A 17,623-nucleotide genomic window follows, 5' to 3' on the forward strand; every position below is an offset into this window, starting at 1 on the left:
AACGTGACTCCTTCTGTTCCCAGCCCTCTGCAGCCCGCAGAAGCCTCCACACTTTCTCGGTTTCTTCCTGAGGGGTCCACGGTGGCGTGGACACAGGGGATCTGCTAACAGTGATCCTCGGGCTCTTCCAGCCCCCCAACAAGCAATGGGGAGAGGCCTCCTAAGTTCTTGATCCCCCGGCCTCAGGCCAGGAGACAGGATTTCTCCAGGGTTGCTACATTAGCTTGCTAGGCCCGCCGTAACAAACGCCACAGACTGGCTGGCTTCAGCCAGCCAGAGGTTGGCTCAGAGGTCCAGTCCAGAGCTGGACTCAGAGGTCCAGCCAACCACAGAGGTTGATTTCTTCACATTTCCAGAGGCTGGATAGTCCAAGATCAAGGTGTGGGTGGGTTTGCCTTCTGCTGAGACCTCTCTCTTTGGCTTGCAGAGGGCTGCCTTCTCACTGTGTCCTCACAGGACTTTCCCTCGACCTGTTGTCTGTGTCCTAAACTCCTTTTTCTTTTTCTTTTTTTTATTTTTTTAATGTTTTATTTATTTTTGAGAGAGAGAGAGAGAAAGACAGAGTGTGCAAGCAGGGAGGGGCAGAGACAGAGGGAGACACAGAACCCGAAGCAGGCTCGAGGCTCTGAGCCATCAGCACACAACTTTGCTGATAGTGGGACTTGAACTCACCAACCGTGAGATCATGACCTGAGCCGAAGTCGGATGCTCAACTGACTGAGCCACCCAGGCGCCCCCTAAACTCCTTTTTCATAAGGACACCAGTCAGGTTGCATTAGGGCCCATTCTTAATGACCCCCTTTTAACTTAATTACCTCCTTAAAGGCTCAATCCGTCACACTCTGAGGTACTAGAGTTAACACTTCAATGTGTGAGTTTTAGCGGGACCTCTTTCTGCCCAAAGCAGTTGCTAACCCAGAACAAGCAAAATAAAAAATCAGCCCCCAGTGCTTAAACTGATTTTGCTCCAGTGTGGTGGGAGCTGCAACATGTTTAAAAGGACCGTGGTGTGTGTGTGTGTGTGTGTGTGTGTGCATGCGTGTCATGCCCTGAGGGACACAGGAAGCCAGCTCATCATCACTCTGTCCTGCCTGACCAAGGAGGATACAGGCTGGTACCCGTGTGGCATCCAGTGGGACTTTGCCAGGGACGACTTGGATTTTACAGAGCTGGTTGTGACTGACGACAGAGGAGGCCTTGCCAGTGATTTTTGGTCTGGGAAAGGTAGGGACCCTGTCAGGGGTCTAGTCAGGGGTAACCCGCAGTTGTGCATGTTTGTTGGTGTGGTACATACTCGCTGAGGCCAGTGAGCACCAGCTCAGGCCCCCCTTAGGTTCCTTGGGGTACCCTGGTATCTCCTTCTCTCCAAGGTAGGGTCGTTGCTGATGGGCAGGGTTGTTGCTGACGGTTGTGCCGGGGATTAACTTGGAATTTGGGGAAGAGGAGGGTGGGTGGGCGCAGGGGTGCTCTTGGAACCTCCCTTCCCTCGCAGCGATCTGGCCCATGGCATTTGGAGAGGCTCCCGGGGGCTAACAGGTGGGAGAGCTTCGTGTTGCTGGCCAGGAAAGGCTCAGAGGTTCTCATTACACGTCTGTGCTCTGTGGCCAACCTAGTAGGTCTAGAATCTTGAAGATCCATTTCTTGAGAGGTGAGTGAAGCTGTAAAACATGACCCAGGTGTCTGGAAGAGGACCTTCAAAGACCGTCCGCTAACTAGTTTCCTCATCCACAGGCGTAACTATCACGGCCAAACTGGTTAGGAGTGCAGTTTACACGGGGAGGCCACTGGGTGGGTGTAGGTTGAACTTGAGCCTGTGGTGGGAGGAGGTCTGGCTAAGCCGGTCAACTGCTCCTTTGGGCCAGGGCTGAGACACAGCTCTCCAGATGCTCACCCAAATTCTTCTGTCCAATGCTGAAAACCTCTTTTTAAATCAGAAAGCCTCTGCTCAGGCAAAGAGCTTATGGAAAGTACCAGCCTTCCTCTTTTTCCTTCTGTGGCTTCTCAGTGTTTCCATTTCTAGAAGGGATGCCTTTCTATCATAATCCAGAACACAATGCCAGTAGGAAAACAAACCGAGGACTTAAGGGAAGCTATAGGAAGCCTCCTGGGGCTAGAGAATCTTGCTCACACTTGACCAACTAGTAATTTGTTTAGGAAGCATCTTATTGAATGTGTGGCATCCTTCACACCTAAAATGTTTCTACTGCACTGTTTTAGGCTCGGGATGAAAGCGGCCTCGCCTAAATGTGCTCCTTAGTTTCAGTGAAACAAAGACCCCTGCCCCTCCCCAATGAGATTTGCCAGAGACGGCAGTGTGGGTGGGCCATGGCAGAACTTCCCCCATTGGGTTTCAGTGGCTGCCACGAGCACAGTGTGGCAATGATGCCACCTATCCATCCGTTCCTTAAGGATTGGACTGGCCCTCTTGTGCCTCTGGTATCATAGCCTTCAGCCTGGGACTCTCTAACCATGGGCCACATCTAGTCCACACAGGGCTTTGGTGCACCTCTGGAAAGGTGACCCTTCCTCGAGGTGCCTGGAGCCCAGTGGCAGGGCATATGGCTTGGCCAGCAGAGGGTGGGCTGGATTTCAGCTCCTACCTGTTCCCTCCAGCCTGTGTCCTGTGCAGGGCGCATTTATACAGCTATGCCCCGTGCCTCTGCTCGACCCAGCAGAGTTGCCCAGAGCACTCGTTCTCTGGGGATTGAATGATGGGCAGAGACGCGGAGATGCCGAAGGCAAAGGGCAGGCCTGGGGCTGGCCTCACTTGACCCCCAACCAGTCCTTTCTGCTGCAGACCGATCAGGCGACAGGAACCGGAGCTGCAGGGCTTCCAATGTGGCTCACAAGGCCAATCCCTCCAGGTGAGTCGGACCTTGGGGAGGACAGACCGGTGTTGGGGGGTTGGGGGGGAGGCAGGCGAGGATAACACAGCGTGGCAACTGATTTGCACCTGCTGCTCTTTAGCTGCATGTCGTTGGTTCTTGTTCTCCACCTGAACTGTGTAGCTTCAATGTGACCACGTGGTTTCTTTCAGAACAATATAGTTTAGGACTCTTGAACGTAAATAGCAAAAATGCCCTCTCATGATGTTAATTGAAAAGGAGGATCTACCCTAAGGGGAGAGCAATGTTGCATGCATGAAGGGTGAGACATGGCACCCTCAGCAATAGTCCGGAATGTCTTTGGGACTTTGTCTCTGTCTCTGATCCACTGCTCTCATGTGTGTTTGCTTCCTCTCTCTCTCTCTCTGCACTGCCCTTTTCTGTTTCGTTGCAGCCACTTCTAGCTCCGGAGTTTATGTCTCCCCTGTTCAAGAGGCCATCCAGTCTGAACACTGGATCCTCCTGCTCTGGGTCCATGTTAGTTTCTGAGGCAAGGGCTCAGCCCCGCTTGGTCAGACCACCAGCCCGGGTCCAAACAGGCGTGGGCTGGAGAACACGGGCACTCTGAAGGCACTTGGTGGCCAGGAGCTACTGGGACTAGGTGGGGTGCGGGCAGGGCAGAGGGACAGATCCCAGGAATGGGGATCCTGAGCACGGAAATGAAAGGTGGTTTCTTTTCAGTCGACATGAAGTCTGTCTGCAATTCCTTCCAGGATGTCCATTCTCATAATCTGCATACTGATCACAGGCTTGGGGATAATCTCTATAATTAGTCACTTGTCCAAAAGGCGGAGAAGCCAGAGGAATAGAAGGGGTAAGTGGCCATTCGGGGTGGGGATTAAGGAAAATGAAAGGGCCAAGGAACAACTTTCACACGAGTGAACGTGCCCCTCATCTGTTGCCTGGACCCATGGAGGCCAATGCAGTCAGCCCATAGACAGGGGTAGATTCTGCTTCATGGTGACAAAGGCCCTGTGAGAGGTCGCAGAGAGGACACAGTAGCCTTGGTAAGTGGAGGTATGTGTAGACTAGGGAGGAGGGAGGCCCGGAGATGGTCACACCACGTGTCCCAGTGTGTGCGAGGGCCACCTGCCCCCCAGCACACAAGCTTTGGGAGGCAGCCTTACTCTTTGAAACTTTTTGTTCATCTGGAGGGACTTACCAAAGGACCTCTGGGGCCACTGGGTAAGCATAGAAAAGTCTCCTTGAAAAGGGTCAGGAGCAGAAGAGGACAGGCCCATGGCCTCAACTGTAGTCTTAAGCCAAGGGAGGAATAGCCCTTAAGCTTTGTGTCTCCTGCCCTTGGGCAATTACAGGTAAAGGCCCAGCTAGAAGCCAGAGAACCAGTCAAGCTCCTTCTGTGATCCCCACACCTCTGGTAAGTTCCTTCCTTGGCTCTTCCTGGGCCCTGCGCCCCACAGCCACCTGACTGAGGGATCTCCCTTCCTAGACAGAGAACAGGAAGTTTGTTCAGCAGGAACTGTGTGGATCTGGGCACCTTTCCTTTGGGGCAGCATCAGAAAAACCAAAATTCTTAAGGCAACCGTGGGGTGGTTCTGCTAACCCCTCAAGTGGACACAGGCTAGAAAGAACATCGTATACAAGTGCCACTGCTTGGCCAGTAGGGTTTCTTTATTTTAATTTTCTTTAGGTTTATGCTCAGAAGACACAGAAGTACCTTGGGCAGTGGAGAGACTGTAGGCATAGGTACAAAATAGACTCCCCCCTCCTGTGGGTGTGGAAGTGCAGAAAAACATTTCAGAGAATGATGGAAAACACAGGCGCGCACACGCACACACATGCATGTGTGGCAACACCTGCTACGGAAGTACAAGGGTAACGCCAGAGGAATCTGAGAGTCACAGTTAAGGCTGTGAGGTCTCCTAGTCTCTCTGTGATAACGTGGCCCCAGGTGGAGCAGGAGCCCTAAGAAATCAAAGCCATGGCTCCATTTTGTCCTCTTAGAGCTTTGGGAACCACGGAGGTGAAGAATATAGACAAGACAACATCTTTCTCAGTTCTACCCAAGACTGTTCCCTTCGGGACCCAATTGTATTCTAGGTTTTTTGCTAAGACAGACAACGTCACCGCCTTAAGGCATGATCTTGGGTAACTTGTCGTTTCTCTGGGCCTGTTTTCTTCTCTAGCGATTGAGGACTCCATTCTCATACTCCCCACGAGCTTTTAATTCATACATTCATTCATTCTTTCAAGCACAAGGACCGTGCTAGATGCTGGGGATACAAAGATGAGCGAAAGACATAGCATCTGTCTTCATGGCACTTATAAGGTAGAGTGGGAGGAAGACAAACTATCACACAGATGAAAAATGTGTCCGCTAGCATAAGGACGGTATGGGAGAAGCACATGGTGTCGTGGAAGTTGAGGCAGCGGAATCCAACCCCCTTCCCTTGTAGCCAGGGGTGGTGCAACCTGTTTTAGCCCCAGCCTGCTTCCTCACACTCAGCCAGTTGAAACATGGAAGCTGGAATCAAGGGCCCTTCTGGCTTTGACGTTCCTGGGCTTTGAAGGGGTCCGGTTGCATTATATCACTGAAGCTCGGTGGGAGGTGAATGCAGGCCCCATGTGCCAAGCATCCCTACTGACTGACCAATGGGCTTTGAAGCAATGACAGCTGATTTCTTCCCTGAAGACATACTTTGGTGTTTAGGCCCCGTAAAGCCACCAGGAGAGAGTTTGCAACTTCTGTGGCAGAAACCACTCGGCAGAGGTAGGCAACACATCTCAACTCCATTTCCTTTGTCTATTCCCCACAAAATAGACGACTCTTTGAAGCCCTCCTCCTGGTGTCCTGGCTCCAAAGAAAATGGCTCGTCCTGAACAGACATGACTGAAGATCTCTTTCATTTAGTTTATAAATAAAGTGATGCTGCCAGAGTCACCATGACGACTGGCCCACACCTTGGGGATGGATTGTGATCTCTCAGGTGTTCCGAAGGCCAACCCCCCACCCCCCCCCCCCCCCAGGTTGCCGGCGCTGGCTTGCAGCTAGGTAAGAACAGTATTAGCCACGGGAGCTGTGCTAGGCCATGCAGGAGCAAGGCTGCCCCCGTGGTCAACAACATCTCAAGATCTTAGTTTCCACACCCTCGGCTAGCTGCCAGGTGAAGAGAGGGCAGCATCTTGGTCAGGGGATCAGGAGATCCCTTGTGTTTTATTGGTTCACCCATGAACTCCTCACTGGTGTTGAATAAACTCTGAGGCATGACTAACGTCTCCTGGGATATCACTGGAAATGGATTTCTGGGAAAGTTTAAACTATGACATTGCAATATCTGCTTCTACATTGGTATTACACCCTGTCCTACCCCCATGAGGCGAAATCAGCATTTCTCAGATCTTCTTGGTGAAAAGGTGGTCCTCTGTGGGAAACCGCCACCAGACTAAACAGATGCTGCCCTTGACCGGTGAGAAGCCGAGGCGTGGTGGGTGAAATATTCGGTCAAACCAGGAAACACAAATCAAGACCAAGGCATTGGCAGCCGTGGGTGCAAGTGAAGCTATACCGTCATTAACGGCAGAATTACCTAAGCTCTCAGCAACACCTGCACGTCTGCACCTTCTCTCCCCATATAAAGTCTTTTCCTACAATTTCAGGGGGTTCCCAGGGGCTCCCCATCACCGCCTCTGCTGCCCTCATAAAAACCCCGCTCTTCTGGTATCTTGCAGTAGGGTGCCGGCCAGTGTCAGCGCTCAGGGTAATCAGCAGTTCTGAGGTCAGTGTGGGGCGGGGGCAGGGAGAATGGCTCGTGCCACGATTCTGCACGTGCCCCGCACATTTAGATCCAGGCTTTCACGGTGTCTTCCACCCAAACCCCTCTGTCGGTGGGGAACTCAACGCTACCCAGAAGCCCGATGGGAAGGGGCAGGGGTGTGGGGACCATCCGTTTCCTGCCATCCTCCCTGTGTCCTTGTGGCCAGACCCCCTCCCTCCCAGAGTCTCAGAGCAAATAGTGGCAAAAGCGTTGCCTTTTCCCTCATCTACAAAACAACTCCAGGCCCTCCTCCGTGGCCATGTTCAAGCACAAGCCTGCCGATTCTACAAATAGCAATCCAGTCTGGGACCCATGGGGCCTCTTACTGCACGAGGCAAGACAGCAGGCATCAATCTTCCGTGACAGATGAAGACATCTATCGCTATTCTTGGAAGATGTATACTTATGAATCTGGAGAGCCATTTCCCTGAGAATCCTACAGGTTGGCTCTGATTCCATGAACCAGGGTTCTAGAGCCTTTTTTTCCCTCCCGTCCCTGGCACTGACCTTTTGAATCTCTGGTCAATTACTTAATGGCTCATTTCATCCAGCAAGACCCGGTGCACACCAGTTTTCACGACAGGGAGACAAAACCCAAAACTTTGTAAACGTATGGCTCTGCTACTAAGAATGGGGAAGCTTCAAGAAAAAAGCAAGAGCAATTAATGTGATACTTCATGTCCAAGTGGGTGGCCCTGGGACAATGCTTACTCCTCCCCTTGGAGCCATGTAAAAAGCACTGGCTCTTGACTGGAAAGCTGAGGTGGCTTCTAGCTTCACAGGTCTGTAGAATTGTTTGCTGTCAGCCCCGAGTCTGGGAATGGGTGACAGCTAGAGAGACCTCCCTGAGGTGCTCCCCACAGCCAACGACAGAAGGGCCTCGACTGCCCTCCCGGGGCTGGCCACTCTGCTGTGCTGTGGCCTCTGCACAAGACTCGTCCCCAAACCGTCTTTCTCCTCGGTTTGTTTGCTCCCAAACTGGGCCCACTCTTCCACTGCCTTCTCAAAATCCAGCTGTCAGTGGATGCTAGGGTGGCTCAGGTGAAGCGTTCGACTTCGTGGTTTGTTCGTTCGAGCCCCGAATCAGGCTCTATACGCTGACAGCGTGGAGCCTGCTTCAGATCCTCTGTCTCCCTTGCTCTCTGCCCCTCCCTCTCTCTCTTTCTTAAAAATAAATAAACACTTATTTTAGGGGCACCTGGGTGGCTCAGTCGGTTAAGCGTCCGGCTTCAGCTCAGGTCACGATCTCGCAGTCTGCGGGTTCGAGCCCCGCGTCGGGCTCTGGGCTGATGGCTCGGAGCCTGGAGCCTGCTTCCGATTCTGTGTCTCCCTCTCTCTCTGCCCCTCCCCCGTTCATGCTCTGTCTCTCTCTGTCTCAAAAATAAATAAAACGTTAAAAAAAATTTTTTTAAAAAATGAACGCTTATTTTAAAAAATCCAGCTCTCAGGAGCCACTGCTCCATCTCAGAATGCACACGCTCTCAATTAGGTCACCTGACTTTCCCTTGCTAGTTTCTCTGCCATTCTATCTGCTCTGGGTGGGCCAGCTTGGCGTGCAGGCAAGATGTCAGGAATCGGAAGTTGGAAGACTTGGATTTAAATGTTGCTCTGCGGGGCACCTGGGTGGCTCAGTCAGTTAAGCGTCCGACCTCGGCTCAGGTCACGATCTCACAGTCCGTGAGTTCGAGCCCTGCGTCAGGCTCTGGGCTGATGGCTCAGAGCCTGTTTCCGATTCTGTGTCTCCCTCTTTCTCTGCCCCTCCCCCGTTCATGCTATGTCTCTCTCTGTCTCAAAAATAAATAAACGGTAAAAAAAAATTTTTTTTTAAATAAAATAAAATAAATGTTGCTCTGCCGCTTACTAGATGCGAGACATTGGCTAAATTGATTTCTTTGAATGTTAATTTTCCTACCTCAGTTTCTTACAATATTACCTAATGTATTTTTTAAAGCTTATTTAAGAGAGAGAAAGAGAGCAAGGGAGGGGCAGAGAGAGAGGGAGAGAGAGACAATCCCAAGCAGGCTCTGCAATGTCAGTGCAGAGCCTGATGCAGGGCTCAAGCTCATGAAACGTAGATCATGACCTGAGCCAAAACCAAGGGTCAGATGCTTAACTGACTGAGCCCCCCAGGCACCCCTTACCTAATGTTTTTTTAAAAGAGATTTGTGGAGGCTGCTTGCCTCCCATTCTTGCTTCCTTTGCTGCAGACTGAACTCCATTAGGGTAACACTCCTCAATGATACCCCAACAGAGAAGAAGTGACCTATCTGACGTGAGTCTATGGGTGGGACGCTGGGTGTACCCGCTCTGCCCTTCCTCTTCTTTTTTTCTTTTAATTTTTTAAGTTTATTTATTCTTGAGAGATAGAGAGAGACAGAGAATGAGCGGGGGCAGGGGGGAGAGAGGGGGAAACACAGAATCCAAAGCAGACTCCAGGCTCTGAGCTGTCAGCACAGAGCCTGACACGGGGCTCCAACCCACAAACCGCGAGATCATGACCTGAGCCGAAGCCGGACGCTTAACTGACCTAGCCACCCAGGCGCCCCTTCCTCTTCCTTTTTTAACCGGCAAGGGAAAGTCTGGGTGCAGCTTTCAAAGAGCACATGATCTCTTCTGCAACTCCTGGGGGCAGCTGAGCCACTGGTTGGGATGTGGGGAGGGGAGGGGACTTGCCCAATTCTCTGACGACACACTTTCTCTGTGTTCTCCAGCACTACGTTTGTAATAAAGGTGGTACTTTGTTCTTTCTCTGCTGAGTCCTCTTGTTTCTCAGTTGGTTCAGAATTCAGGTGGAGACAGGAGCACTGGGTATCAGGTCCCCTGAAGATCCTCATCAAGGTAAATGAAGAACTTCAAAAGTCACAGAAAGGATCGGCCACCTGGGTGGCTCAGTCGGTTAAGCGTCCGACTTCGGCTCAGGGCATGATCTCGAGGTTCAAAGGTTTAAGCCCCACATCAGGCTCTGTGCTGAAAGCTCGGAGCCTGGAGTCTGCTTCGGCTTCTGTGTCTCCCTCTCTCTGCCCCTCCCCTGCTCATGCTCTGTCTCTGTCTCTGTCTCTCTCAAAAATAAATAAAAACATTTAAAAAAAAAAAAAAGGTACCGAAAGGCTTTTAAGGGACAATACCTCCTCCCACCCTTACCCCTCGGTCCCTCAGTTATCAAGCTCCCAGGGGAGCAATCACTAAGACCAGTTCATGGTGTTTTCTTTCAGAGACTAGATGTGCACAAATACAGGTGCGCACCCGTGCAGGCACACATGTGCATACACACACACACACACACACACACACACATGTTCTCTACTGGACATGAATAGAGTGTATTCAGAATTCTGTTCTGCAGCTGGTACTTTTCATCTAACATAACTTGGAAATCTTTTTTTTCTTCAAACATAGAGTGGCTTCCTTCTTTTTAATGGCTACGTTGTACTCCGTTAGCCAGTCCCCTCTTCAACAGACACTGAGGGTTTTCTCCAGCTCTCACTATTTCAGATCATTGATGATAATGGAAAAACGGGCAAACTCCGGAGCCAGCCTCTGTAGGTGTGAGCCTCAGCGCCCCTACTTACTTAGCAGTGTGAACTCGGGCAAGTTACTGAGCCTCTCGGAGCCTCCCTTTCTGTTCTAAAATGGGAACAGTAAAACTGTCACCTCCTAGTGTTTTGTGAGGCTTCCATGAACACGTGCCAAACACTTAGAATACACTTCGAGTATAACAAGCCTTGCTAAGTGTTAGGCGATCTTATGAACTGCAATTTCAACTACATAGGCGACTTTCCATAGGATGTGTTCGCAGCAATAGATTTTTTTTTAATATAAAATTTGTTGTCAGATTGGTTTCCATACAACACCCGGTGCTCATCCCAACAGGTGCCCTGCTCAATGCCCATCACCCGCTTCGCAGCAGCAGATTTTAAAATGTCACCAGCTCTTGCCAAATTGCCTCCGTAGCAATTGTATGTGTGCCTTGGGTCTCCACAGTCCTGCCCAAGCTGTTTGTTAGCAAACTTTCTGAAGGTCGCCAACGTCACTGACAGAAAAGATCTAATTGTAGTTTTAACTACTGTTTCTCTCATTACGAGTAAACTTGCGTACCTCTTCATATGTTTAAACAAGCCACTACATTTCCTTTTCTGTGACCAACAGACCTATCCTTGGTCTTCTATTTTCTCCTGAGTTGCTGATTTCTTCCCTGTTGACTTAATATATTAGGAGCCCTAATATATTCCGGAGCTCTTAATATATTAAGAAAATTAGCCTTTTGGCTATAAGGTGCTTTGCAAATATTTTCCAAGCTTGGCATTTTGAATAGTATTTTGTAAGCCCAGTTAATCAGTCTTTTCTGGTTTACTGGCTCCAGGTCATACATTTGAGGCATGCACCACTATGTTTTAAAAATTCTCCTATATATTCTTCTAGTACTTTAAAATTTTTTATTTATTACTTTAATTTTTTTAAATGTTTATTTATTTTGAGAGAGAGAGAGAGCGTGCACCTGTGTGCGAGCAGGGGAGGAGCAAAGAGAGGGAGAGAGAGAATCCTAAGCAGCCTCCACACGGTTAGCACGGAGCCCACGAACCATGAGATCATGTCCTGAGCTGAAATCAAGAGTCGGACCCTCAAACGACCAAGCCACCTAGGCGCCCCTCTTCTAATACTTTTATAATGTTTTTACAGTTAAATTTTTGATGTATCTTGAGTTTATTATGATTTAAGAAGGGAGGTGTGGATTCTGGTCTTACTTTCATCCATATGGCTACCTACCTGTCTAAACACCGTTTATGAATTAACCAATTTCCCCCAAATGACTGGATATGCTATCTTTGTCATACTCTAAATTTCTTCATGGATTTTGATCTTTTTATGGTCTTTTTACTCTATCCCATTTGTTTATTCATGAACCAGGAACATGTTTTAGTCCGTCATGCTTGATAAAATAATACTTTTAGTTAGCTGTGAGGACTAGCCTTCCCAGATTACCTTTATTTGCTTCTTTGTATAGATTTTCCTGGATTTACTTTCTTGTTTATTATCTATACAGGAACCTCACTGAGTGAAAAATAATCTTATTGGTATTTTTACTGGGATTATATATGGGATTATCCATTAGGATTTAGGGGAGTTAACATTTTATCCTTAGTTCCATGTAATATTGCTTGGCATATCTTTTATGCTATAGCAAGAAGGTGGTTTGAATAGCACTTTACACAACAGGGACTTTGTATTTATGTAAAACTGGAACGTATGAAGTACCTAAGTAGATGCCATCTCACTTATTCTCACACTAAGAGGTAAGTATTATTCTGTTTTCAAGATGAAGCAGTTGAAGCTTTGAAAAGTTTAACAACACACTTGGGGCACTTGGGCGGCTCAGTCCGTTAAGCATCCGACATGGGCTCAGGTCATGATCTCAGGGTTCATGAGTTCGAGCCCCAGGTCGGGCTCTGTGCCAATAGCTCGGAGCTTGGAACCTGCTTCGGATTCTGTGTCTCCCTCTCTCTCTGCCCCTCCCCTGCTCACGCTCTGTCTCTCTCCCTTTCAAAAATAAACATTTTAAAAAATCAAAAAAAAAAAAAAAGTTTCACACACTTACCCAAAAGAATGCAGCTAGTTGGTGCAGAGCTTGAGACCTGTGCCCCAATCAATCCTGAACTTGATCTAGAGTCCCGTCACCTCTGTTAGGCTTCTGGCTGTGCATGAGCTCTGCGTCTTTGGAGGTGACGAGGACAGACAAATGCATGATGCAGGAGGGGCCGGCTTTGCAGGGGGTTTGCTTTTATTTGTAATTCTTGCTAACTTGCCCAGTTGGTTGACTTCTCCCAAACTGATCAGCGGCCCCGAGTGAACACTCTTTGTGCCATGAGCTCTGTACTACCACACTCATTGAAAGGGGACGAGCAAGGCAGTCTCAGCCCTTGAGGGGCTATCAGACTGTCCGTTCAAGCGGCTGGGCCAGCAATCTTTTCTCAGGCCAAGGGAAAGATGGGCCCTTGGTCTTCAAACATGCTGGCTAACATGGCCAGATCACACCCCAACAACTCCACTGTAGTCTGGTCAGGCTGTGGTCCCAAATTTGTCCAAAGGGAAAGTGATTATATAAAGACAGAGCTGAGATAAGAGGGACTGGCGTCAAGCCTCACTGGAAAGGTCGGGTGAGTTTGTCACTTTGATCTGAGAGTAGACAACCGGATCCAAGCCTGCAGAATGTTTCTCGGTCAGGTAATGATTCTTTTCTTCTGCGATTTGGAAAGTCATGCTAGCATAGGTGAGTGCTTCCTCTGGGGATGAAAGCTGCAGAGGAAGGAGGAGGAGGCAGAGGAGTGAGTGAGTTGGATTTGGAGGAAGGTGTCTCTTTAGAAGCCATTTGGAAGCTGTGGTCACAGAGGACCAAAGAGATCAGAAGAACCCTTCCAAGATGCACTTGCCCAGGGTCCCGGAAACAACGTGGTCATCTTACCTTGGCCGGAGGATCTTGGCCAGAGTGAGGATCAAAGGGAGGATCCAGGGCGCAGGGACTAGAGTGACCTGCCTCAGGTGCCAGGAAAGAGAGGGACAAGTCTCAGCAATGGGGTCTGGAAGAATGGGAAGGCTTTCCCTGCAGGCTGGGGTGAAGGCTGGGTGTTGGAGGTGGGAAGCGTGGAGGGTGGGAGGGCAGGTGGAGAAGTTTGGGGATTCAGGTCCTCAGTGTGCAGACAGGGTGAGCTCCCTGGGTTCTACTCCCCCCTCAGAGCCACGTCTGTTCTCAACGGCTGGGCAGTGAGAGCCGTGCCGTCTCTCAGAGACCACTTACGTTTCCTGTAGCTCTTTATGACGAAGAAGATAAGGGCCAACAGCAGCAGCGTGATCAGGACCCCGGCAAAAAAGGCCAAGAGCAAATACTGTATGCTGTTTTGGCAAAGAAAGGGAGGAGACGGACCACTGGACCTTCCGAAGGCCTTTGCCAGAGGCCAGAAGGTCCTCTTTCCCACCCGTGCATAAATCCCTGCAATAGCTGCCATGTTGGTTAGGTGACTTTCACTCTTACCCACTGCTTTTCAGCATTTTGCTTTTGGGTTCCAGAACTATTTGAGGCCTCAGTGAAAACTGTGGGCTCTCTTCCCTCCCTGAAATCTTCATAGGTACCCCCCCCAGAGCAGATTTCATGTATCCGCCGAGGGGATTCATGGATCTCTTGAGGGATCTCCCCTCCCTGGGCAACCTAGGGTTAAGAACCACACTCTGAAAATAAAAAAAACCAGTTCAGTTCTTCAGCTGTTTCTGGTCCCTTTTCCCCAGACCGCCCTCCTAAGTTCCTCCTAAGTCACCCTCCCAAGCTGGCAACGCAAAATCCGGGGCCTTGGGGTTCCAGACGAAATGGGCGGAGCACTTACTTGGTGCGCTCCCAGAAGGAGAACGGAGGTGTTGGGGCTACTGTGTTGGTGTTTTGTTCGTCTGTGAGAGAACAGAAAGGGGATTAGTGTCCCTGTCCCGTCTCATGAATGTCCCCAGGCGCCCCTCCCTATGCAAGCAACCCGTGGAGATAAATGCTGGGGGTGCTACACTCTGCAATAGGGGAGGGGTGCCTGAGCGGCTTAAGTGTCCGACTTTTGGTTTCAGCTCAGGTCACGATCTCACAGTTCAGGAGTTCGAGCCCCGCGTCCGTCCGGCTGAGCGCAGAGCCTGCTTGGGATTCTGTGTCTCCCTATCTCTCTGCCCCTCCCCTGCTGATGTTCTCTCCCTGTCTCTCAAAAATAAATAAACATTTAAAAAAAAAAAAGAAGAGAACAGTGTTTCCTAGATCCTCGATCCTTTCATGTGAAAATTAGAGTTGGAACTTAAAAAACAATCAGCTTAGGGGCACCTGGGTGGCTCAGTTGGTTAAGCCTCCGACTTCTGGTCATGACTCACAGTTTGTGAGTTCGAGCCCCGCGTCAGGCTCTGTGCTGACAGCTCGGAGCCTGGAGCCTGCTTCAGATTCTGTCTCCCTCTCTCTCTGCCCCTCTGCCACTCATGCTGTCTCTCCTTCTCTCTCTCAAAAATAAACATTAAAAAAACAAACAAAAAACCCCATCAGCTAAACCAATGAAAGAGAAGCCTAGCGTTTTTGTAGTCCCATGTGTCCCTTTGACAAACAAACAAACAAACCTCTCCTGTGGCCCCTCAAAGATTTAATAGGACCCCTAGGAGATATGCTCCCTGGGACTTAAGCCAACAATCTCAAGGCCAGGGAGTAGAGAACCAAAAGCAAAACCCAGAACTAGCATTTCCCAATGTTTTGGGGAACTTGGCCTTGTAAACTGCTACCTATTTTAGTTTGTTCCTTTGTTTGCAGGGCAGCTTTTAACAGTGACTAGCCAAAGGCAGCGACAGGGCAGGGTGTTAATGCCTGCACCATAAATAGGGGACCAGGAAGAGAAGGGAAGTGTATTGCCATAAACTATCCAGCCCGTCTGGTACTGAGCACAGAGACATGCTTTACTCAAATTGGGAGGACCAGATTGTTCTCTCTGGTTCCCCTTTTCTCTCTTCCTGTCATTAGATTCTGCATCAAGGTAAAATTGATGGTGGTGATGCCAGTCCAGATTAACTCAGCAGTGGGGCAGGTAATGCTTCCTGCCCTGGACTTACCGTTGTTGCATTCAGGTTTGGAATGACCTCCTCCCATGCCGTCTTCCCCTGAGAATAAAAAAGATTCCTCTTAGAAAGCCTGGAAAGGAAAGGCAACAAAGGGGCAAACTCTGAGAGTGTGATTTTAATATCAGAGCGGTAGCAATGAGAGAGAGGCAAGTCAGGGTGGGTGTTCTGGTGAGGCCAGGGGTCACAGACTTCATATGGTATGGTTACCACACCTCAGCAACTAGTCCTCAGCTTTGCACGTCCGGAATTAATCTTAGCGGAGCGCCAAGAATAGGCTGATTGGTCCAGAACTGACTCACAAGCAAGTAACTCACAGGAGACTGATGTAGACACTGAAACGACATAAGGAACATGTTGTGTCACTAGTGTGTTCTAACAGAACATATAAGAAAGTCCGTTAAAACCAGTTTTTCTTGGTAAACATTGAATCGAACTAAGTATGGGAGAAGATGAAAGCATGACTTTAAGACTGAACGTCATATAGGTCTGATGTATTTGCCTTACTCCTCCCTGGCGGTGCTGGGTAAGCTTGGACCCATTTTTTTCTTCAAGGTCCTTCCTCTAGGCTGTATCAGAGCTTTTATTCTGTCCACATATTGTCTTTCCAAGTGTGTCAGTGTCCTTATCTAGGCTATGGTTCTGCTTGTTATGTGAAACTTTCTGTATTTTCTCTTTTATTTATTTGTACTAAAAAGATAAAGTACCTAAAAGCAGCAGAGTAAAATAACCCCAAATCCCACTACCAATTATTAATATTTTAGTGTATTCTTTTTAGTTATACTTCCATGCATTTGCCTAAAATCTGGTTGAGCCTTCTTCATGTCTCCTTTTTTGTTATTTTTACTAAGTTTTTTTTTAATCATAAACATCCCTCCCATGCCACTCAAAACTCTCCATAAGCATTTTTAGTGGTGATAGGCCTTTCTGCTACAGCTATGTACTATAGTGTGCTTAACCAGTTTCTTCGCTGATAAAAATGGTTTCCACTTTTCTTTATATAAAATAATAAAACAATTTTAGAAGACCACAGTTCTACTTCATATTGAGACATGCCCTGACAAGAATTTTTGGCTCTCCTTATACCTGGTGTACTTTAAGATCATGTATTTAGACAACAAATGTCATCAATTATTTGTGTTTAATTGTTCAGCTTTCAAAAATGAATGAATTTCCAAGTCCTTGAACATGGGGAGGGTCGGGAGAAGGATACCTCATCGCCATGTACCAGTTACAACCGCAACAGCAACATTAAGTGCCTTACAATTGGCCAAATAACGTAACCTAGGATAATAAGAAAAGTGCCGACAGGAAAATTTGGTGAGAATTCTGAGACACGAGATATAGGAAGCCCACTATTACAGCAGAATCACCGGTGATAACAATTTTTCTAGCATTTGTTGCTCCTCTTCTAATTTAAAAGTCAACAGTGCTTTTTGTAGAGCACCATAAAATATTTAGTACAGAGTATTTTTGAAATATTGAAATATGTGTCTGCCCTAAAAAGACTCTGATCCCCTAGGGATTTATACTGAACCTTACCACTGGGGAGATGAGAGGGAGAGGATCCGGATCCGTAGGATTCTGTAAAATCTTAATCTTCACTTGAATGGCTCTCAATTTACCACCATCCACAAAGAAATGTCCCTGTTGCCACCTTTAAAATATTTTGGGCCACCCCACCCTGAAAGACAAAACCCTCACACACAGTGCCGCGGGGAAATAACTACTTACAGATCCAGGCCAAGAAAAGCAGGAAACACATTTCCATTTGAAAACAACACTCCAAACAAACATTTGACAGAGCATAAATTAAAATAGAAACAGCTATCTACTTTCCCACATTTTCCCCCGGGGAAGAATCTTACTGATTGCCACAAATTCTACCAACTAACTGCAGCTACTCAAAATACAACCCTTCCCCCACCAAATAAAATTAAACAGAAAAAAAAAAAAAAAAGGATAGCAACCACTAAAAATTAGATGACATTTTCTTTTGGTGAATGATTATTTCATCTAGATTAAAAGCATGGGAGTAAAGGCATTACCTTCTAAGAAAAAGTCCGGTCACAAGACGCCAATCGTGTAAGACTGAACTTTTCATTTGTTTCCGTGACTTAGTACTACTTTTCAGAAATGACGAAACGATTACTGCTATTGCCGCCATCAGGCTGTATGTCGCAAAGATCTTATCTGAACCTGAGGGCAGACTTCCTCTTTGAGGCCAACACTATATATATATATAAACTTTTAATTGTTTTTTATAAGAGCATATATTTTTGAATCCCATAAACAGCTTCTTTTGTATCTTTTGACACACGAACACCAGAATGTAGGGGATTAAGACAA

General features: G+C 48.2%; 1 protein-coding gene across 3 annotated transcripts; it reads right to left on the minus strand.

Annotated features, from left to right (window-relative positions):
* Positions 1–4,496: 4,496 nt before the first annotated feature.
* On the minus strand, positions 4,497–17,406 carry CC1H1orf162 (chromosome C1 C1orf162 homolog). 3 transcript variants are annotated; one of them, XM_049616580.1, is made up of 8 exons: positions 17,323–17,406; positions 15,490–15,609; positions 15,269–15,316; positions 14,032–14,092; positions 13,686–13,879; positions 13,452–13,546; positions 13,119–13,186; positions 4,497–12,952 (listed from the first exon to the last, which is right to left on the minus strand). In XM_049616580.1, the coding sequence occupies exons 3-8, from the start codon at positions 15,277–15,279 to the stop codon at positions 12,791–12,793; spliced, it is 591 nt and encodes a 196-aa protein (XP_049472537.1). In that variant the 5' UTR covers positions 15,280–15,316; positions 15,490–15,609; positions 17,323–17,406; the 3' UTR covers positions 4,497–12,790. The 3 variants fall into 3 exon arrangements, with proteins under 3 accessions (XP_049472537.1, XP_049472538.1, XP_049472539.1); XM_049616581.1 differs by lacking the exon at positions 17,323–17,406 and adding an exon at positions 16,817–17,310; XM_049616582.1 differs by lacking the exon at positions 13,686–13,879.
* Between the last annotated feature and the right edge of the window lie 217 nt (positions 17,407–17,623).

The sequence above is a fragment of the Panthera uncia genome (genome assembly GCF_023721935.1).
Source record: "Panthera uncia isolate 11264 chromosome C1 unlocalized genomic scaffold, Puncia_PCG_1.0 HiC_scaffold_4, whole genome shotgun sequence".
Taxonomy (NCBI): domain Eukaryota; kingdom Metazoa; phylum Chordata; class Mammalia; order Carnivora; family Felidae; genus Panthera; species Panthera uncia.